The sequence below is a fragment of the Coregonus clupeaformis genome, chromosome 18, assembly GCF_020615455.1.
Source record: "Coregonus clupeaformis isolate EN_2021a chromosome 18, ASM2061545v1, whole genome shotgun sequence".
In the NCBI taxonomy this organism is placed as follows: domain Eukaryota; kingdom Metazoa; phylum Chordata; class Actinopteri; order Salmoniformes; family Salmonidae; genus Coregonus; species Coregonus clupeaformis.
The window spans coordinates 56,651,011-56,674,498 of NC_059209.1; the positions used below are offsets into that span (position 1 = coordinate 56,651,011).

The 23,488-nt window shown below is 44.3% G+C and overlaps 1 protein-coding gene across 4 annotated transcripts in view; it reads right to left on the minus strand.

Annotated features, from left to right (window-relative positions):
• The window catches only part of LOC121550251 (serine/threonine-protein kinase ULK1), a 36,593-nt gene that overhangs the window by 2,666 nt on the left and 10,439 nt on the right, over window positions 1-23,488 (minus strand). The window contains exons 4-24 of one of the 4 annotated variants that reach the window (XM_041862426.1): window positions 21,157-21,189; window positions 21,001-21,037; window positions 18,289-18,462; window positions 17,888-17,961; window positions 17,681-17,782; window positions 16,443-16,501; window positions 12,894-12,976; window positions 12,704-12,754; window positions 12,414-12,505; window positions 12,112-12,244; window positions 11,899-11,959; window positions 11,648-11,734; window positions 11,156-11,281; window positions 10,715-10,872; window positions 10,533-10,603; window positions 10,287-10,420; window positions 10,026-10,141; window positions 3,654-3,785; window positions 3,296-3,453; window positions 2,932-3,116; window positions 2,643-2,761 (exon numbers count right to left, since the gene is read on the minus strand). In XM_041862426.1, coding sequence (XP_041718360.1) covers window positions 2,643-2,761; window positions 2,932-3,116; window positions 3,296-3,453; window positions 3,654-3,785; window positions 10,026-10,141; window positions 10,287-10,420; window positions 10,533-10,603; window positions 10,715-10,872; window positions 11,156-11,281; window positions 11,648-11,734; window positions 11,899-11,959; window positions 12,112-12,244; window positions 12,414-12,505; window positions 12,704-12,754; window positions 12,894-12,976; window positions 16,443-16,501; window positions 17,681-17,782; window positions 17,888-17,961; window positions 18,289-18,462; window positions 21,001-21,037; window positions 21,157-21,189 — 2,185 coding nt within the window. Of the gene's footprint in view, window positions 1-2,642; window positions 2,762-2,931; window positions 3,117-3,295; window positions 3,457-3,653; window positions 3,786-10,025; window positions 10,142-10,286; window positions 10,421-10,532; window positions 10,604-10,714; window positions 10,873-11,155; window positions 11,282-11,647; window positions 11,735-11,898; window positions 11,960-12,111; window positions 12,245-12,413; window positions 12,506-12,703; window positions 12,755-12,893; window positions 12,977-16,442; window positions 16,502-17,680; window positions 17,783-17,887; window positions 17,962-18,288; window positions 18,463-21,000; window positions 21,038-21,156; window positions 21,190-23,488 lie in introns of all 4 variants that reach the window. The other 3 variants (XM_041862425.1, XM_041862428.1, XM_041862427.1) reach the window with 3 other exon arrangements.

Below are 23,488 nucleotides of genomic sequence, written 5' to 3' on the forward strand. Positions count from 1 at the left end.
GAACTCTGTGAAGCATTTATTTGGGCTGCAATTTCTGAGGCTGGTAACTCTAATGAACTTATCCTCTGCAGCAGAGGTAACTCTGGGTCTTCCATTCCTGTGGCGGTCCTCATGAGAGCCAGTTTCATCATAGCGCTTGATGGTTTTTGCGACAGCACTTGAAGAAACTTTCAAAGTTCTTGAAATGTTCCATATTGACTGACCTTCATGTCTTAAAGTAATGATGGACTGTCGTTTCTCTTTGCTTATTTGAGCTGTTCTTGCCATAATATGGACTTGGTCTTTTTCCAAATAGGGCTATCTTCTGTATACTCCTCCTACCTTGTCACAACACTGATTGGCTCAAACGCATTAAGGAAAGAAATTCCACATATTAACTTTTAACAAGGCACACCTGTTAATTGAAATGTATTCCAGGTGACTACCTAATGAAGCTGGTTGAGAGAATGCCAAGAGTGTGCAAAGCTGTCATCAAGGCAAAGGGTGGCTATTTGATACCAAATATAACATATTTTTTGATTTGTTTAACACTTTTTTAGTTACTACATGATTACTACATAGTTTTGTTGTCTTCATTACTATTCTACAATGTAAAAAATAGTAAAACTAAAGAAAAACCCTTGAATGAGTAGGTGTGTCCAAACTTTTGACTGGTAGTGTAAGTATTCAGACCCTGTGCTATGAGACTCGAAATTGAGCTCAGGTGCATCCTGTTTCCATTAATCATCCTTGAGATGTCTCTACAACTTGATTGGAGTCCACCTGTGGTAAATTCTATTGATTGGACATGATTTGGAAAGGCACACACCTGTCTATATAAGGTCCCACGGTTGACAGTATATGTCAGAGCAAAAATGAAGCCATGAGGTCGAAGGAATTGTCCGTAGAGCTCCGAGACAGGATTGTGCCGAGGCACAGATCTGGGGAAGGGTACCAAAGAATTGTGCAGCATTGAAGGTCCCCAAGAACACATTGGTCTCCATCATTCTTAAATGGAAGAAGTTTGGAACCACCAAGACTCTTCCTAGAGCTGGCTGCCTGGCCAAACTGAGCAATCGGGTGAGAAGGGCCTTGGTCAGGGAGGTGACCAAGAACCCGATGGTCACTCTGACAGAGCTCCAGAGTTCCTCTGTGGAGATGGGAGAAACTTCCAGAAGGACAACCATCTCTGCAGCACTCCACCAATCAGGCCTTTATGGTAGAGCGGCCAGACGGAAGCCACTCCTCAGTAAAAGGCACATGACAGCCCGCTTGGAGTTTGCCAAAAGGCACCTAAAGGACTCTCAGACCATGAGAAACAAGATTCTCTGGTCTGATGAAACCAAGATTGAACTCTTTGGCCTTAATGCCAAGTGTCACGTCTGGAGGACACCTGACACCATCCCTACGGTGAAGCATGGTGGTGGCAGCATCATGCTGTAGGGATGTTTTTCAGCGGCAGGGACTGGGAGACTAGTCAGGATCGAGGGAAAGATGAATGGAGCAAAGTACAGAGAGATCATTGATGAAAACCTGCTCCATAGCGCTCAGGACCTCAGACTGGGGCAAAAGTTCACCTTCCAACAGGACAACGACCCTAAGCACACAGCCAAGACAACGCAGTAGTGGCTTCGGGTCAAGTCTCTGAATGTTCTTGAGTGGCTCAGCCAGAGACTGGACTTGAACCCGATTGAACATATCTGGAGAGACATGAAAATAGCTGTGCAGCGATGCTCCCCATCCAACCTGACAGAGCTTGAGAGGATCTGCAGAGAAGAATGTGAGAAACTCCCCAAATACAGGTATGCCCAAGAAGACTTGAGGCTGTAATCACTGCCAAAGGTGCTTCAACAAAGTACTGAGTAAAGGGTCTGAATACTTATGCAAATGTGATATTTCATTTTTGTATTTTTATAACTGTGTAAATTTTTTTACAAAAAAAACAATTTACTCCATTTTAGATTAAGGCTGTAACCTAACAAAATGTGGAAAAAGTGAAGGGGTCTGAATACTTTCCAAATGCACTGTATTTAACCCATTATTTTTGGCACTGAACTATTTCCATACATACTTCCATGAATTTTTTTAACTGGTAGCAGGGGACCTTCAGACGAGTCTCGTGAGGCTTGTGGGTGCCCTATAGCACAGCAACCGACATGATCGTGTTCGGGAGAGACTCACCTTTCCACAGAGGGGTTATATTAGTGTGTAGCCCAAACTGTTCGGACGCTACAGATAGAAGTTGGAAGATTGGCTGTACCGACTTCAGAAGAGTCCCAAGACCCTTGTATGTGACGTAGAGCAAAATGGAGAACACCATCGTGTTCGTGAGTCTCATCTTTCCAATAGTCTGTAGGCCAAACCGTTCGGACCCTACAGACGTTTTCATGAGAAAACTGCTTTTCTGGATGTCTCATAGTCTGACAAACACCGCTCTAGCTCTGTAGATGCGGAAGTGCGACATCTGCGGATGCGGTGGATTGAGACGCATCCAATGCAAAAACCCCAGATATCTCTACCTTAAACGAACAGATTTTGTTTGTTTTATTATGCTAATTATAGTTCAACAGGGCTGCAGAAATCGACTCGAGGGATTAACAGGATTTAATGACAATTTATTCTGCACATATCAATTAGAAGAGGAATGTGGTCCCATGTCTCACCTTGCTTGACTGTAGAGGAGGGGAAGAGTCTGCCTTCTCTGATGTCCTCCATAGCAGTGTGTAATGCAGACGACAGAAATTCTGCAGCCTTCATGTACAGCACCAACTGCTCTGCATAGCTGTGATACACACATCGAGAATACCAACGTTAACATGTACACAAATATTATTCCCCAAAATAAAATAAATACATCTTAAAGTACTAAAGATACATCATTATGCTGTGATTTCTTAAAATTAGGTCAAATTTAAAGCTCAGGGAATCAATAACAGAGATGCATCCCCTCACCCCCACTCCCGACTTAGAAGACTGATCTGATCAGCCACCAGGCTTTGCTGCAGGAAGGACACATCAGGAGCGTCCCCACTGGTCTCGCTCTCAAGTTCAGTGTCTTTAGAACTGGCTATCTCCATGACACAGTGGACAAAGGCCAGAGTGAAGCGCAGGTTCCTCAGGCCATCCGTATGCCACTGCTGTGATGGAGAGACAGAAAGGTTAGCTGAAAGGATAGCATTGTGTCAACTGTCTAGGTTCTAGTTTCTGGCAATGTGCAAACTGTGTATGTGTTCAAAATCTATTAACAATAACTCAGTGATGAATCCATTCATGTACAGAGACCTAATATATTATAAAGGAGTGTTTATGTGTTTACCCCCATCAGTGTCTCCTCTGGGAGCTCTGGAGGGTCAAAATCTATGGCCCTGTCTGGGCTGGCTGTCATGGGGTTGGTTAAGTGCTGGTAGTTAGGTACATCTCTATGGGTTCCGCTGCTGATTGACCAGGCTGGGCTGACATAGCTGGGGGAACCCACTGCTTAAGAGGAAATATCAAATATGAAAATGTTATTTAATAGCATTTTCAAGCATTTCTCCCTCTCTGCACATTCCATTACATAGACCCTGATACCACGCTGAAATTATGAATGTCTAATCAGACTCTACTGATCTAGTATGAGAACTAAATAAGAAACACTTCTAGTCGTCCTTAGATAGTTTTAGAGCCCTATATACCTGAGAACGTCCTGGTGGTATTTGGTGGAGTCCCGGTGTTTCTTCTGGATGGGGATCCCCCAGTGAACACGACTGAGGTGGGACTGCCTGAGGCTGAGGATCCTGCAACCCTCAAAGCACCACTAGTTGGAGCTGTAGGAACACATCAGGGGGAACTGGCGTCAACTGGCTGAACTGGCATGGACATTGACCATGAACCTCCAATGCAAATGTATGGTCATATACCCACTAACTTGCAGTCAGCAACATTTATCAAACATTTACTTTTCTTGTCAAGCCTCACATAGCTTATAGATAAGGCTTGTCCTGGATATATTAAGACCCCACCTAATATATGAAAAGAGTGGGCAGTAGCACAATTACATAAAGCCTAAGCCATGGCCGAATCAAATCAAATCAATCAAATGTTATTGGTCACATACACATATTTAGCAGATTTTATTGCGGGTGTAGCGAAATGCTTGTGTTCCTAGCTCCAACAGTGCAGTAGTATCTAACAATTCACAACAATACACACAAATCTAAAAGTAAAAGACTGGAATTAAGAAATATATAAATATTAGGACTAGCAATGTCGGAGTGGCATAGACTAAAATACAGTAGAAAATAATTCAATATATACATATGAAATGAGTAAAGCAGTATGTAAACATTATTAAAGTGACTAGTGTTCCATTATTAAAGTGACCAGTGATTCCATGTCTATGTACATGGGGCAGCAGCCTCTAAGGTGCAGGGTTGAGTAACCAGGTGGTTGCCGGCTAGTGATGGCTATTTAACAGTCTGATGGCCTTGAGATAGAAGCTGTTTTTTAGTCACTCGGTCCCAGCTTTGATGCACCTGTACTGACCTCGCCTTCTGTATGGTAGCTGGGTGAACAGGCCGTGGCTCAGGTGGTTGATGTCCTTGATGATCTTTTTAGCCTTCTTGTGACATCGGGTGCTGTAGGTGTCCTGGAGGGCAGGCAGTGTGCCCCCGGTGATGCGTAGGGCAGACCGCACCACCCTCTGGAGAGCCCTGCAGTTGCGGGGGGTGCAGTTGCCGTACCAGGCGGTGATACAGTCCGACAGGATGCTCTCACTTGTGCATCTGTAAAAGTTTGTCTCAATTGTGCATCTGTAAAAGTTTGTGAGGGTCTTAGGGGCCAAGCCAAATTTCTTCAGCCTCCTGAGGTTGAAGAGGCGCTGTTGCGCCTTCTTCACCACACTGTCTGTGTGGGTGGACCATTTCAGATTGTCAGTGATGTGTACGCCAAGGAACATGAAGCTTTCCACCTTCTCCACTGCGGTCCCGTCGATGTGGATAAAGGCGTGCTCCCTCTGCTGTTTTCTGAAGTCCAAGATCAGCTCCTTCGTTTTGAGGGAGAGGTTATTTTCCTGGCACCACTCCGTCAGGGCCCTCACCTCCTCCCTGTAGGCTGTCTCGTCATTTTTGGGAGTCAGGTCTACTACTGTTGTGTCGTCTGCAAACTTGATGATTGAGTTGGAGGCGTGCGTGGCCACGCAGTCATGGGTGAACAGGGAGTACAGGAGGTAGCAGAGCACGCACCCTTGTGGGGCCCCTGTGTTGCGGATCAGCGAAGTGGAGGTGTTGCTACCTACCTTCACCACCTGGGGGCAGCCCGTCAGGAAGTCCAGGACCCAGTTGCACAGGGCGGGGTTCAGACCCAGGGACCTGAGATTAATGATGAGCTTGGAGGGTACTATGGTTTTGAAGGCTGAGCTGTAGTCAATGAACAGCATTCTTACATAGGTATTCCTCTTGTCCAGATGGGATAGGGCAGTGTGCAATGCGATGGCGATTGCGTCGTCTGTGGATCTATTGGGGCGATATGCAAATTGAAGTGGGTCTAGCGTGTCAGGTAAGGTAGAAGTGATATGATCCTTAACTAGCCTCTCAAAGCACTTCATGATGACAGAAGTGAGTGCTACGGGGTGATAGTCATTTAGTTCAGTTACCTTTGATTTTTTGGGTACAGGAACAATGGTGGACATCTTGAAGCAATTGGGGACATCAGACTGGGATAGGAAGAGATTGAATATGTCTGTATACACTCCAGACACCTGGTCTGCGCATGCTCTGAAGACGCGGCTAGGGATGCCGTCTGGGCCGGCAGCCTTGTGAGGGTTAACATGCATAAACGTCTTACTCACGTCGGCCACGGAGAACGAGAGCCCACAGTCCTTGGGAGCGGGCCGCATCGGTGGTACTGTGTTATCCTCAAAGCGAAGAAGGTGTTCAGCTTGTCCGGGAGCAAGACGTCGGTGTCCGCGATGTGGCTGGTTTTCCCTTTGTAATCCGTGATTGTCTGTAGACCCTGCCACATATGTCTCGTGTCTGAGCCATTTAATTGCAACCACTTTTTCTCTGTACTAAAGTATTGCCTGTTTGATTGCCTTACGGAGGGAATAACTACACTGTTTGTATACAACCATATTCCCAGTCACCTTGCCATGGTTAAATGCAGTCGTTCGCGCTTTCAGTTTTGCACGAATGCTGCCATCTATCCATGGTTTCTGGTTTGGGTAGGTTTTAATAGTCACAGTGGGAACAACATCCCCTATACACTTCCTGATGAACTCAGTCACCGTGTCCGTGTATACGTCAATGTTATTCTCAGAGGCTACCCAGAACATATCCCAGTCCGCGTGATCAAAACAATCTTGAAGCATAGATTCCGAATGGTCAGACCAGCGTTGAATAGACCTTAGCACGAGTACTTCCTGTTTGAGTTTCTGCCTTTAGGAAGGGAGGAGCAAAATGTAGTCGTGATCTGATTTGCCGAAGGGAGGGCGGAGGAGGTCCTTGTAGGCATCCCGGAACGGGGAGTAGCAGTGGTCGAGCGTTTTTCCAGTGCGAGTACTACAGTCAATGTGTTGATAGAACTTCAGTAGCGTTTTCCTCAAAATGTAACTTTGTTAAAATCCCCAGCTACAATAAATGCGGCCACAGGATATGTGGTTTCCAGTTTGCACAAAGTCCAGTGTAGTTCCTTGAGGGCCGTCTTGGTATTGGCTTGAGGGGGAATATACACGGCTGTGACTATAACCGAAGAGAATTCTCTTGGGAGGTAATACGGTCGGCATTTGATTGTGAGGTATTCTAGGTCGGGTGAACAAAAGGACTTGAGTTTCTGTACGTTGTCACAATCACACCATGAGTAGTTAATCATGAAACATACACCACCACCTTTCTTCTTCCTGGGGAGTTCTTTATTCCTGTCTGCGCGATGTACTGAGAACCCAGCTGGCTGTATGGACGGGGACAGTATATCCGGAGAGCCATGATTCCGTGAAACAGAGTATGTTACAGCCCCTGATGTCTCTCTGGAAGGAGATCCTCGCCCTGAGCTTGTCTACTTTATTGTCCAGAGATTGAACATTAGCGAGTAATATACTCGGAAGCGGTGGATGGTGCGCACGCCTCCTGAGTCGGACTACAAGTCCACTCCAAATACCTCTTCTCCGTCAGTGGCGTCTTGGAGCAGCCTCTGGGATAAGTTCAACACCCCGGCCGTCCTACAATCTAAACTAGATGCCCTCAATCTCACACAAATTATCAAGGAACCTACCAGGTACAACCCTAAATCCGTAAACATGGGCACCCTCATAGATATCATCCTGACTAATTTACCCTCTAAATACACCTCCGCTGTCTTCAACCAGGATCTCAGCGATCACTGCCTCATTGCCTGCGTCCGTAATGGGTCCGCGGTCAAACGACCACCCCTCATCACTGTCAAACACTCCCTAAAACACTTCAGCGAGCAGGCCTTTCTAATTGACCTGGCCCGGGTATCCTGGATGGATATTGACCTCATTCCGTCAGTAGAGGATGCCTGGTTGTTCTTTAAAAGTGTTTTCCTCTCCATCTTAAATAAGCATGCCCCATTCAAATAATTCAGAACTAAGAACAGATATAGCCCCTGGTTCACCCCAGACTTGACTGCCCTTGGCCAGCACAAAAACATCCTGTGGCGTACTGCATTAGCATCGAACAGCCCCCGCGATATGCAACTTTTCAGGGAAGTCAGGAACCAATATACACAATCAGTTAGGAAAGCAAAGGCTAGCTTTTTCAAACAGAAATGTGCATCCTGTAGCACTAACTCCAACAAGTTTTGGGACACTGTAAAGTCCATGGAGAATAAGACCACCTCCTCCCAGCTATCCACTGCACTGAGGCTAGGAAACACTGTCACCACCGATAAATCTACGATAATCGAGAATTTCAAGAAGCATTTTGCTACGGCTGGCCATGCTTTCCACCCCGGCCACCAGCTCTGCACCCTCCGCTGCAACTTGCCCATGCTTCTCCTTCACCCAAATTCAGATAGCTGATGTCCTGAAAGAGCTGCTAAATCTGGACCCCAACAAATCAGCTGGGCTAGACAATCTGGACCCTTTCTTTCTAAAATTAGCCGCCGAAATTGTCGCAACCACTATTTCTAGCCTGTTCAACCTCTCTTTCGTATCGTCTGAGATCCCCAGAGATTGGAAAGCTGCCGCGGTCATCCCCCTCTTCAAAGGGGGTGACACTCTAGATCCAAACTGTTACAGACCTATATCTATCCTGCCCAGCCTTTTGAAAATATTTGGAAGCCAAGTTAATAAACAGATCACTGACCATTTCGAATCCCACCATACCTTCTCCGCTATGCAATCTGGTTTCCGAGCTAGTCATGGGTGCACCTCAGCCACGCTCAAGGTCCTAAACGATATAATAACCGCGATCGATAAAAGACAGTACTGTGCAGCCGTCTTCATTGACCTGGCCAAGGCTTTTGACTCTGTCAATCACTGTATTCTTATTGGCAGACTAAATAGCCTTGGTTTCTCAAATGACTGCCTCGCCTGGGTTCACCAACTACTTCTCAGATATAGTTCAATGTGTCAAATCGGAGGGCCTGTTGTCTGGACCTCTGGCAGTCTCTATGGGGGTGCCACAGGGTTCAATTCTCGGGCCGACTCTATTCTCTGTGCATATCAATGATGTCGCTCTTGCTGCTGGTGACTCTCAGATCCACCTCTACGCAGACGACACCATTTTGTATACATCTGGCCCTTCATTGGACTCTTGTTAGACCGTAAACTCTCCTTCCAGACTCACATTAAGCATCTCCAATCCAAAGTTAAATCTAGAATCGGCTTCCTATTTCGCAACAAAGCCTTCTTCACTCATGCTGCCAAACATGCCCTCGTAAAACTGACTATCCTACCGATCCTTGACTTCGGCGATGTCATTTACAAAATAGCTTCCAACACTCTACTCAGCAAATTGGATGTAGTTTATCACAGTGCCATCCGTTTTGTCACCAAAGCCCCATATACTACCCACCATTGTGACCTGTACGCTCTCGTTTGCTGGCCCTCACTACATATTCGTCGCCAAACCCACTGGCTCCAGGTCATCTATAAATCACTTCTAGGCAAATCCCTGCCTTATCTTAGATCATTGGTCACCATAGCAACACCCACCCGTAGTATGCGTTCCAGCAGGTATATCTCACTGGTCATCCCCAAAGCCAACAGCTCCTTTGGCCACCATTCCTTCCGGTTCTCTGCTGCAAATGACTGGAACGAACTGCACAAATCTCTGAAGCTGGAGACACGTATCACCCTCACTAACTTTAAGCATCAGTTGTCAGAGCAGCTTACCAATCACTGCACCTGTACACAGCCCATCTGTAATTAGCCCACCCAACTACCTCATCCCCATATTGTTATTTACATTGTTATTTATTTTTGCTCATTTGCACCCCAGTATCTCTATTTGCACATCATCTTCTGCACATATATCACTCCAGTGTTAATACTAAATTGTAATTATTTTGCACTATGGCCTATTTATTGCCTTACCTCCATAACTTACTACATTTGCACACACTCTATATAGATTTTCTATTGTGTTATTGACTGTACGTTTTGTTTATTCCGTATGTAACTCTGTTGTTGTTGTTGTTTTTATCGCACTGCTTTGCTTTATCTTGGCCAGGTCGCAGTTGTAAATGAGAACTTGTTCTCAACTGGCTTACCTGGTTAAATAAAATAAAATAAAATAAAATTGCCCTGGGGGGTACAAACAAAGGATCCAATTCGGTAAAGGTGTATTCCTGGTCGTTATGCTGGTGAGCTACCGCCGCTCTGATATCCAACAGTTATTTCCGACTGTATGTAATAACACAAAAAACATTCTGGGCTAATAATGTAAGAAATAACACACAAAAAAACTAAACACTGCAAAGTTTTTAGGCGCTAGAAGCAGAGCTTCCATGTCTGTCGGCGCGACCTTCTTACACAATTAGAAACAAACAATACATTTTTCCACAGCTCAAAATCCAATTCCCCTGGCATGCCCATGGTGCCCTGGTACCTGTGGTGTCCATGGACCTCTCAGTGTAAAGGCTCTCGTTACTTCCTCCATCCAACAGCTGAGCTCCAAAAGCAGCCTTCAGCAGCATGTCAGACAGACGGCCTGCACTCAGAGACCTGGAGATATAACACACACACACACAGATACCTTCAGAGGGCCTCAGCAGACAAGTTGAATCATTACTCAGTCATACCTAAAGATAGAGCTTACTACAACATTTATGGATATCAGATAACCAGTATCTGTAGAGCTGGTTCTCACCTTTTGAAGGGGCCCTTCCTCTTCCCTGTGGCCCTGCTGATGTGGCTCAGGTCTGACACTGTCCGTGTGCGGGTGGGAATGATGGGCAAGTCCTCAAAGCTGGTGGGCCGGGGGAATTCATGTGGAGGCGTGGCCTAAGTAGGAATCAGGAAAATAACAACATGAGAATGTTGTATTATAGAGTAACTACTTCACTCATGAGTTTGCAGAAGAGACCACTAAATGTGACATTGTTTAGCGGCTGACCTGAGGGCTCTGTTGTCCTGTCCAGGTGCTGAAGAGACCAGTCTGCTCTGGGGTCTCTGGGATAGTGCCCACTGGGAGAAGAGAAGTGAAGAAGCACATGTTACGGTGAGATGCAATAGCATGTTGGAATGTCAGTATTGTAGTAATGCAGTAATGGAGGTCTAAGGGGATTCCTACTGTACCTTGTGGAGAGGGCTGGTAGGGTCTGGCCCCTCCAGCTGACAGCCTGCGGTGGCTGAGCACTGCCCCCCCGGTGCCTGATGGGAGAGGAAGGGAGGCTCCAGTCTTCCTACTCCCTGGGGAACTGCCACTACTACTATCAACACAGCACAGGGTGGCCCTGAAACAGATGTGTAACATGCCATCAACAATTTCCAGAATACACCCCCACAGTAGAAATGCCCCACAGAAGAGAGAGAGAGAGAGAGAGAGAGAGAGAGAGAGAGAGAGAGAGAGAGAGAGAGAGAGAGACAGAGACAGAGACAGAGAGAGAGAGAGAGAGAGAGAGAGAGAGAGAGAGAGAGAGAGAGAGAGAGAGAGAGAGAGAGAGAGAGAGAGAGAGAGAGAAAGAAAGAACGATTGACAGACACAAGAGACAGAGAAAGTGATAGAGAGAGATGTACCTGGTTGAGCCATGTAGACCTGCAGGGTGTAGGTTCTGTTCTAAACGCTGGTAGTTGTGGATCTGTGTTGGGACAGGAATGGGCACAGACTGGCTGTAGCTACTCCCACTGAAGTCTGCAGGCCTGCTGCACAAATCAAAAGGGAGGGGAGACAGGAAAAGGATGAGTACACCTCAGTGATTTTGTGGGATTGAACACAGTGGAGGGTTGAAGGGAAACAAACACAGTAAATGCCTGTAAAAACACCACTTGTTCCCTCAGATTTGTATCTCTATTAGGTTAGGACAGGTCCATTCTCCCTTTCTCTCACAATGTTTGTAGTATGACAAACACTAAAGGATGTTATAATTTGATACCCATCAGTTAAACAGGAGTGTGCTTTATTCTAAAGGCTGGTCAGAATAAAGGAGGGTGAGATGGACAAATGCTCTGAAACTTCTAATAGCCCAGGTTTAATCCCCATCTGTCCCTCTCAGTCAGCCCTGCTCTTACCTAACAGGATTAGGGGGACAGAGGGGTGAAGAGGGGGGTGGTGTCCTGCCTAGACTCCCAAGTACCCCAGCAGCCAGCAGAGAGCTCCTTTATCATCAAGACAAAGGTACAGGACAGAGTCAGTCAGTGCTACCCACTATCTACCTGCTGCTATAAGGGCCTCACATAACCATCTCCATTGTACAGTAGGACTATACATTTCCTTATATTAAATAAAACAGAGTTATATCATTATCCTGTACTCATCTTACCCACTGCACAACAGGCTGCCCTGGACAGGTGACCCATCTGCCATGTCACATGTGATCTCACCTGGAGGTAGTAACAAAACAGGATCCAGGGACATATCAGTCACATGCTTTACAGCATTAATCAAACCCATATCAATAACACAGTGCTGGTAATGTAAGAGCTAGAGAGATAAAGACAGAGAGAGAGCGCTAGGGTGAGATAGGGAGTCTTACTGGGGAACTGGGCAGGCACCATGACAAAGTCGTCCGTCTCAGAGGAGGTGTTCCTGCTGTTGTGGAGGGCTGTGTCCTGGGAAGGGGAGGGCTCGGCCTTGGGCTGGAGTCTCTGCAGCTCCGCATCGGAATGCTGAAGGGAAAAAGAGTGGAAAATATATAATATTAGACCCTAGGTGACTGGTATTGGTAGCAGATCATTTCCCCTTCACATTATAGAGCATTGGGCTGAGCACTAGGAAAAGTGCTATATAAAGCTTATTCATCATCGTTATCACTCCCCAGAGAGGAGGGGTACTCACTTGAGGGGAGGAGGCCAGGTGTAAGGTGGAGGAACTGCTAGAGGAGCTGGCAGAGCCAGAGCTGGGGTAGGAGGGCATGGGCACCGGAGAGGCTGGAATGATGAAGGACACGGTCACTGTGGTATTAATCCCAACTACATACTGGGGGTCATGCCATGGCTGTGGCACTCTTTATTTAGGTACTAAATAACTTGAGTTGTACATTAGAACTCATTAATAAATCATACCTGTCTAAAATGCAGTTCTAATCCACTGAGCAATGTGCCTTTATGGCCTATAGGGATACTCACATTTCTTTGTGGATGAACTTGACTCAAGGAAAGAGTGATGGAAAAACTCATCTGTGTGGGTAAACAATGCCAAATAAATTGAAATAAGACTGACATTGCAAGGACTGATTGCAGTTCCATTCCAGTGAAAAAGACATCACATCAGACAGCAGTGCAAATGTTATTGAGTGAGAGAGTGAGTGAGGCTAACCAAAGTCCATGCGCTCCTTATGGTTCCTTTGCAGCAGGCCCAGGAGCAGGTGTCTTAGGTGGACTGACGTCTCCCGCGGGATGCTGGGAGAAACACAGGGTTACAGGTTTCACTTTGAAAACATTTTTCTTTAATGACCATAAACAAGCTGCGTGTTCAACAAGGACACAGAGTAATATCACATGTTGGATTGTTTTGTGTTTGTGTGTATTGACTATTTAGAAGATGATGTTTGTGAGTGAGTTTGTTTAAGCAATAAGGCCTGAGGTATTTGGTATTTTATTAGGATCCCCATTAGCTGTTGCAACAGCAGCAGCTACTCTTCCTGGGGTCCACACAAAACATGAAACATGACATAATACAGAACATTAATAGACAAGAACAGCTCAAGGACAGAACTACTTTTTTAGAGGCACATGTAGCCTTTGACCTATCTAGATCAAATAGGGGAGAGGCGTTGTGCCGTGAGGTGTTGCTTTATCTGTTTTTTGAAACCAGGTTTGCTGTTTATTTGAGCAATATGAGATGGAACGGAGTTCCATGCAATAATGGCTCTATATAATACTGTACGCTTTCTTGAATTTGTTCTGGATTTGGGGACTGTGAAAAGACCCCTGGTGGCATGTCTGGTGGGGTAAGTGTCCCCTGTAGCTCAGTTGGTAGAGCATGGCGCTTGCAACGCCAGGGTTGTGGGTTCGTTTCTCACGGGGGGCCAGTATGAAAATGTATGCACTCACTAACTGTAAGTCGCTCTGGATAAGAGCGTCTGCTAAATGACTAAAATGTAAGTGTCTGTGTCAGAGCTGTGTGTAAGTTGACTCTGCAAGCAATTTGGGATTTTCAACACATTAATATTTCTTAGAAAAAGAAGAAGTGATGTAGTCAGTCTCTCCTCAACTCTTAGCCAAGAGAGACTGGCATGCATAGTATTTATATCAGCCCTCTTATTACAATGAAGAGCAAGACGTGTCGCTCTGTTCTGGGCCAGCTGCAGCTTAACTAGGTATTTCCTTGCAGCACTCGACCACCCGACTGGACAATAATCAAGATAAGACAAAACTAGAGCCAGCAGAACTTGCAAAAAAGCAGAGCATCTCTTTACTACAGCCAGACCTCTCCCCAGCTTTACAACCATTGAATCTATATGTTTTGACCATGACAGTTTACAATCTAAGGTAACACCAAGTAATTTAGTCTCCTCAACTTGTTAAGGGTTTCAGTGACTTCATTAGCTGTGGTTGCTGATGCGTATATATGGTTGAATCACCAGCATACATTGGATGGACACACATGCTTTGTTTAATGCCAGTGGCAGGTCATTGGTAAAAATAGAAAGCTAGCTACTTTAGTGGATGTTGTCACATTTCTACTGGCAAATGAATACATTTCTAGCGGCAAATATGTTAAATTATAGCCATGGTATAAAAGGGATAATCAACTCAGGGCTCTATGCATTCTCTGGAAAATAATGCAGTGTTCCAGAGAACGCATAGCCCCTCATTGATTATTCCTTACTAAGCAATACATCGGGTTGTTATGACACCCTGAGCTGTAATGTGGTGTGTGGTTGTGTTTTACTAGCACTAAGAGCAAGATTGTGAGGTATGATACTGTATGAGTGTGGCTGTGTGCCTGTGTTTATGTTTGAGTGACTCAGGGCATTTTGACACCCTGACCCTTACAAAAAAAGATAGCAGTTTTTAAACGTAGTAAAAGTGCAGTAACTGCAGTCGACTGTGGTATTTTGGACGCAGTAATTGCAGAATAACTGTAGTTAGACTGCATTCTGACTGAAAAAAAATTTTGTAAGGGGAGCTGTGGTGTGTGTGTGTGTCTGTGTGTGTGTATGTGTGTGTGATCTATGTGGGTCATGTGGAAAGTGATAGCGGTGCAATAGCAGGCAGCTAACAGCAGTTATAAATAGAAAAAAGCTAATAACAAACCCTGTAACCCCTGTAACCCACACAAACATGCCCATCCTCATCACAGACTTTATTAGAGACAGAGTTCTACTAAATTGGTATTCCCCTGAGTGACACAAACACACAAGCTCACAAAGTAAAATATAAAAAGATAACAAATGCCTATGGCTGTTTTGCACTTCAAAGGGGATGGAGAGGGGGATAATATATGTAACCATGAATAAGAGATATACAATTCTACAGCTAACCATTGAGAGCATCTTGACTGGCTGCATCACTGCTTGCTTTGGCAACTATACCGCCCTCGATCGCATGGCACTACAGAGGATGGTGCGGACAGCCCAGTACATCACTGGGGCCGAGCTCCCTGCCATCCAGGACCTCTATATCAGGCGGTGTGAAAGGAAGGTCTGGAAAATTGTTAAAGACTCCAGACACCCAAGCCATGGACTGTTCTCTCTGCTTCCACACATCAAGCAGTACCAGACTGAGTCTATGCACACTCACACACTCACTCTATGCACACTCTACACACTCAGTCACACACACAAACTCACACTCCAACACACACACACACACACACACACACTTAATTTGCTCACACACACATAACACCCACACACATTCATACTGACTCTACACACACACACGCACGCACACACACTCACATACAATCATCATATACGCTGCTGCTACTCTGTTCATCATATATCCTGATGCCTAGTCACCTTACCCCTATACATATCTAACCCTACCACTCCAGTATCCCTGCACATTGTAAATATGGTATTGGCACTGACCCTGGAACTGACCCTGTATATAGCTTCTTACTTTCTCGTGTTCTTCTTATTTCTATTTCTCGTGTGTTTTTGTTCTACTTGACTTTTTAAAAATATAACTCCTGATATTGATTACTGCATTGTTTGGAAAGAGCTTGCAAGAAATGCATTTCACTGTACTTGTGCACGTGACAATAAAACGTGAAACGTGAAACTTGAGTGTATAAGAATCTTTAGGTGTGCCAATAATTTTGACACCTATCAAAAAAGAAGTGTTAAATAAAATCAATTTCTCTGAGAAATTGTATTAAGCCGTTGGCTTTCATACTTTACGAATTCTCAGCGTGGCTCAAGCAATTTCTCTAACTGTCAACACAAATAGAGGACATGTACGCGGAGCCGCATTGTTTGGGAATTTTGACGAGGTGTTTGTTTGGGCTGTGCGTCCCCCGCAGATGGTGGTCTGAGAGCCGAGTAGCTATGTGTCACAATGGGATGCCGGACTATGGACTCTGCGCCTGTGGACTCTGAATTACACTTTAGTATAAAATAATATAATTTTCCTATTTTTTGGAGCATACAATATAGCTCGGTATTTGTATTATTTATTTTATAGAGCCTTTTTTGCTCATCTTTATCAAGGGTGCCAATCATTTTGGAGGTGACTGCACATTATATGGTTACCTAAAGTTTCTGTCAGTATTACAGGGTTATCTAAAGTCATCTGTCAGTAAGCTGATTAGACAGATAAAACAGATCTGCCTGTTTATGCTATCCTCGATCAGTCACACCTAATCCTGTTTGTGTGTGGATTCTCAGAGCAGAGGCCTGCAGGTCTCACTACTAACCTGGGCTGGAGGTCCCTGTTTCTCTCATAGAAGAGACGCAGCTCCTGGGGGCTACTGGCCTGCATGACAAACACACAACACAGGACACACACACATCCTGTCTGTAACTGTCTGTTACAGCTGGAACACACACCTGTTCCCATGCAATCACTTTTTTTAATGAATCGTTTAATGCTTTGCCGCAAAATGAAATGATGAATTAAAAAAAAAATTGCTATAAAGAAAATTGCCTTTAAGAAATCAACAGTCAATACATCGGATCAGAGGACATACAAGTTGTAATTTTATGAGTTCTCTTTAAAAAAACGCTTGTCTCTTGTGGTTGGTTGTACACTGGATGTTTAGGACCTGTCAACTAAAACCAGGTGACATGGACAGTCTAAGTGAACACTACAGCATTACATGATCACCCTGCCACTGACCCTGTCTGCTCTGAACTCAGTGGCCTGTCCTGGCATGCTTCTCTCTGGGTAATTGCTATTCAAATAATCTAATGCAGGAATAGCCCTATACCAAGTACAAAGGTTAAAATCTTCGAATTGCAGACAGCTTCAACCTACAGCTAAATCATTACTGACTTCCTAATAAACAGGCAGATCATTTAACCTTTCAAGGAGACATGAACATAAGACAAACTATTTTCGCTTGGCAAACTTGCTGACAGCTCTCTAGAACTCTTTCAAAACATGATTCAGCACAGCATCAATCAACCCTAACTACGTATGCCACAGTACACCGCATAGAGTGGCCTCCTGGACGGTAGGGTGATAAGCCCCCTGCCTGCCCTGGCTGTTGTGAAACAATGTTTACCCTGGTCTCAGCCATTTCCTCATCCACCTGGCAGCCTGGCTGTTCATAAATAGGGATCTTTCGGAACAAGTGGACACACTGTTCAGACCCCCAGGAGTAACATAACAGCAGGGGAACAGATGGAGAGCCACTCAGTGTGATGTGTGTGTGCACATGCTGTTTATCACAGGCTTGTGATGTGTTGTCATACTTTATGCTAATAGATATATTATATATGATCTATGGTCAGTTCTTTCATAATATAACATGTACCAGGGTAATCAGCCTGTTCCAAAAGGCATTATAAATCGTAAAAGGCCTATTAGAAGTTTCTTATGCAAGAGCATTCAGAGATTTTAGAAAACATTTTAGATTAGCATTAGTAAGTCATGAAACTATAAACATTATCTTGTTTCCTAAAATTGTGAGTGTGTCTGATTATCACTCACCTGAAACGGAGCTTTCCCAGTTAAACACTGGTACACTATGGTTCCTATGCTCCACAGATCAGCTTTGGCATCATAGTTCTGGGACATGATCACCTCCGGGGCCTGAGCACAGACAGACACAGCACAGTGGGTTAGGGTCACATTTACAGTATTTCACCATAAGGTGGGTTAGGATGTATACGTGTATGGGCAGTAGGAGTTTCTCACCATATACATTGGAGAACCACACAGAGTGGCTGCCATAGCGTTACACTGGAGGTGACGTGCAAAGCCAAAATCAGCTGGAGAGAGGGCAAAATCGTCAGCCAAAAACACATCTCAAAACACTTATTTTCACTAATTTTCATTCTCTAAACCCATGATCAGAAATGTTTCTTTCTTTCAGAAGAGGACAACTGGAGGCTAAATGTTGAACTCTTTCCAAGTGAATGATTTAAGAGACTAGTGTAGCTGTATCCTGTATGTGGCAATATGACAACTAACCGCCATTGATCAACAAACAAATCACTTCCCAACCCCCCATCCACACCCTGCAGCAAAAACTGTCCAGCATCTCTTTTGTGTACTTAATGTACAGTATATTACCAAAAACCTCCCAAAACACACACCTATCTTGATGCAGGTGTTGTTGGGGCTGGACTTGCGTCCCTCATGGTGACAGAGAAGGATGTTCTGAGGTTTGAGGTCTCTGTGGAGGATGCCCTTTTCTTTCAGCACTTTCATGGCCCCAGCTATCTGCTGGAGGAAGACCCGGATGGTGTCCTCACTCAGAGTAGCCTTAGCTGCAGTCATGTGAGAGGCCAAACAGGAGAACATACATGGGAAATAAAGTTAGTAGAACAAGGGTCATGAGATTTGACAGTGGTATGGCTACTAATACAGTGCTATGAAAAAGTATTTGCCCCCTTTCTAATTTTCTCTACTTTTGTATATTTGTGATACTGAATGTCATCAGATCTTCAACCAAAACCTAATATTAGATAAATGGAACATAAGTGAACAAATAACACAACAATTACATATTTATTTCATAAACAAAGTTATGCAACACCCAATTCCCCTGTGTGAAAAAGTAATTGCCCCCTTACACTCAATAACTGCAATGACTCAAACCAAATGCTTCCTGTAGTTGTTGATCAGTCTCTCACGACGCTGTGGAGGAATTTTGGCCCACTCTTCCATGCAGAACTGCTTTAACTCAGTGACGTGTGGGTTTTCAAGCATGAACTGCTCGTTTCAAGTCCTGCCACAACATCTCAATTGGGATTAGGTCTGGACTTTGACTAGGCCATTCCAAAACTTCCAATTTGTTGCTTTTTAGCAGTTTTCATGTAGACTTGATTGTGTGTTTTCGATCATTGTCTTGCTGCATGACCCAGCTGCGCTTCAGCTTCAGCTCACAGACGGATGGTCTGACATTCTCCTGTAGAATTCTCTGATACAGAGCAGAATTCATGGTTCCTTCTATTAAGGCAAGTCGTCCAGGTCCTGAGGCAGCAAAGCATCCCCAAACCATCACACCACCACCACCATCCTTGACCTTTGGTATGATGTTCTTACTGTGGAATGTAGAGTTTGGTTTTCGCCGGGCATTACTGGAACCATGTCGTCCAAAAAATTATACTTTTGAATCATCTGTCCATAGAACGTTCTTCCAAGAGTCTTGATGATCATCCAGGTGCTTTTTGGCAAACTTGAGTCAACTTTTTGGAAGAGATGGGTCCCAGACCTAATCCCAATTGAGATGTTGTAGCAGGACTTGAAACGAGCAGTTCATGCTTGAAAACCCACACGTCACTGAGTTAAAGCAGTTCTGCATGGAAGAGTGGGCCAAAATTCCTCCACAGCGTCGTGAGAGACTGATCAACAACTACAGGAAGCATTTGGTTGGAGTCATTGCAGCTAAAGGTGGCACAACCAGTTATTGAGTGTAAGGGGGCAATTACTTTTTCACACAGGGGAATTGGGTGTTGCATAACTTTGTTTATGTAATAAATATGTAATTGTTGTGTTATTTGTTCACTTATGTTCCCTTTATCTAATATTAGGTTTTGGTTGAAGATCTGATAACAGTCAGTATCACAAATATGCAAAAGTAGAGAAAATTAGAAAGGGGGCAAATACTTTTTCATAGCACTGTATATAGCTAGCTATAGGAACTGCTTCCAAAATGTGTAAAGGACAGGTATAACTAACTGACACCCTAATCCCTCAAGCACCTCGGCTGTATTTTTAGTGGCTGTGTTTTTCCACTGGAGGAGAGGAGATAAGTCAGCGCAAGATGGATGAGGTCATGTCGGTACTACATGAGCCTTGCAAGGCGTGTCTGGGTGTTGGATATGCCAACCTAATGGCAAGGGCGGGCAAGCACAGGAGAGTCAGGCGAATGTCTTGTCTACAAAACAAGACACGCTTGCATGATAGCAAAATCAGGCCACAGCAGGCCTTCGATCTTTAAATAGACTCATCGACCTACGCACACATGGTAAATTTAGTAAATGAGAGATCTGTATGCTCTCGGTCCAGTCACCGTATCTCAGGGGAGAGAGTGTAATAGAAGGAGGAGAGTATTGTCAGTTGATATTCTGCTAAGAGTATGAGAGGAGAGAATTTATTTTATTCTGTGGATTTATGATGGTGTCAGTAGGGGGATTATTGTCAATTTTGGCTATGAGACAGCAGGCAGAATAGGGAGTTATTTTCATTGCCCAATATTGTTATGTTACTCTAGGTCAGTGTGTGAAGGAGAGATATTTTTTAGTGGCCTTGTGTTTTTTTAGTGGGTGTAGGGAGACGTTCCTTTTGGTGTTAATCACAAAAAATCCTGTTCTGTATGTTGGGCTTTATTTGGACCAAGCTCTTTAAGTATTTGTTGTACAGGCCTAGGCATTGTGTCAGCATGTAACCCACATCTAAATGATATGTCATATTGTGTTGCCCAAAGATGATTATTTGTTCTACTTTTCATGTTCTTTCAAAATAAAAGTACTCAACAAAATCCTCAACAAAGCCTCTCGTAGATGTAATTTACTATAACTATAACAATAGCTTACCACAATAACCTGCAACCAAATCTTTCCACAAGTAAGCAGGTCTTTGTTTGACCTGTTTCACACTAGCCAATGGTGTTTGGTTCTTCACTCTAAGCAATAACCATAATTACCAATACAGGCACCAGCAACATCTACAGTACAATCACAATTAAGATGTTAGAATGCTTAAGATGTTAATATGCTTCAATGCCCTTTGAAGTTCAAACATGAGTTAAGAAGAGAGACACATTTGTCAAAGCTCTGTTTGTGAGGTGACAGTATACTCACAGTGGAGGTATTCTGCCAAGTCTCCTCCATTGCAGTACTGGGAGCAGAGAAGAATGGAACATTTCATTAGCTCTAATTTGATTGTATCTTTCTACAACCACTATTAATCCATATGTACAGTAGCCTATACATAAAGTAAACCAGACTTCATCTTACCTCCATGACCAGATACACACACCCAGCCATTTCCTGTTAGAAAAAAACATAAAAATCATTGATTGTATAGATTTTAAGATAGCAAACATTGACTAAAACACATGTTCCTGTGTATGTTCGAAATACATTTACCGGGCAACAAGGGAAATAACCCTTACAGCCTTTGAAATATATAATTATTACTTTTGTTCTGTTCATTTTCCCCCCATGGCAAATTAATTCCATCCATGGTCATTTTAAATTAGATATGCACTGCAGTCCCAAGTTGGATGGGCACATGTAGTAGGTTTGAATAATGCATAAATGTAGAGACTATCCCATGTTAAGCAACAAATGACACCACTTCATCATTTAGAGTGGGTTGGCTCCCATTTGGCAGATCATGCAGGGTTGAGCTGGAAGCAAGGAAGGTGAGAGGGTTAGGCTGTCAGTCCAAGCTGACTGCTATTGAATGGATTATAAGGGTGGGACTGGGAGGGGAATGAAGAAGTGGATTCAGGTTTCATTTGAATTTATAAGGTCTTAGTAGAAACCAGTATCCTTTATCCCCAATGGGCACAGACATCAATTTAATGTCTATTCCACGTTGGTTCAACCAGTGTGTGCCCAGTGGGTCTTTTAATAATTAAACAAATATTGCTCAGTTACTCAAAGCAAATTGTCACATTTAGAGATAGTATTACATTGTATCAATCAAATGTCACACAAACAAATAAATGGGCTTGAGTAGATGTTAGATACATTACATGTGGCAGGGTCTACAGACAATCACGGACTACAATAGGAAAACCAGCCACGTCGCGGACACCGACGTCTTGCTGCCAGACAAGCTAAACAAGTTCTTTGCCCGCTTTGAGGATAACACAGTGCTACCGACGCAGCCAGCTACCAAGGACTGTGGGCTCTCCTTCTCCGTGGCCTACGTGAGTAAGATATTTAAACGTGTTAACCCTCACAAGGCTGCCGGCCCAGACGGCGTTCCTAGCCGCGTCCTCAGAGCATGCGCAGACCAGCTGGCTGGTGTGTTTACGGACATATTCAATCTCTCCCTATCCCAGTCTGCTGTCCCCACATGCTTCAAGATGGCCACCATTGTTCCTGTACCCAAGAATGCAAAGGTAACTGAACTAAATGACTATCGCCCCGTAGCACTCACTTCTGTCATCATGAAGTGCTTTGAGAGACTAGTCAAGGATCCATGCACGCCTCCAACTTAATCATCAAGTTTTCAGATGACACAACAGTAGTAGGCTTGATTACCAACAACGATGAGACAGCCTACAGGGAGGAGGTGAGGGCTCTCGGAGTGTGGTGTCAGGAAAATAACCTCTCACTCAACGTCAACAAAACAAAGGAGATGATTGTGGACTTCAGGAAACAGCAGAGGGAGTACCCCCCTATCCACATCGACAGGACAGCAGTGGAGAAGGTGGAAAGTTTTAGGTTCCTCTGCGTACATATCACTGACAAACTGAAATGGTCCACCCACACAGTGTGGTGAAGAAGGCGCAACTGCCTCATCACCGCCTGGTACGGCAACTGCACCGCCCCCAACTGCAGGGCTCTCCAGAAGGTGGTGCGGTCTGCACAACGCATCACAGGGGGCAAACTACCTGCCCTCCATGACACCTATAGCACCCGATGTCACATGAAGGCCAACAATATAATCAAGGACAACTACCACCCGAGCAACTGCCTGTTCACCCCGCTATCATCCAGAAGGCGAGGTCAGTACTGGTGCATCAAAGCTGGGACCTGAGAGACTGAAAAACTGCTTCTATCTCAAGGCCATCAGACTGTTAAACAGCCATCACTAGCACAGAAAGGCTGCTGCCTACATACAGACTTGAAAATCACTGGCCACTTTAATAAATGGAACACTAGTCACTTTAATATAACATTTTAATAATGTTTACATATCTTGCTTCACCCATCTCATATGTATATACTGTATTATATACTATCTTAATAATGTTTACATATCTTGCATTACCCATCTAATATGTATATACTGTATTATATACTATCTATTGTATCTTAGCCTATGCCGCTCTGATGATGACATTGCTCATCCATATATTTATATATTCTTATTCCATTCCTTTACTTAGATTTGTGTGTATTAGGTTTTTGTTGTGGAACTGTTAGAAATTACTTGCTAGATATTGCTGCACTGTCGGAACTAGAAGCACAAGCATTTCGCTACACTCGCAAAAACATCTGCTAACCATGTGTATGTGACCAATACATTTGATTTGATGACAGCCAGTGACAGTGCAGTAGGACAAAAGCACTTCCTTTCATGTATCCATATCACCTAGCAGGCGTCAGG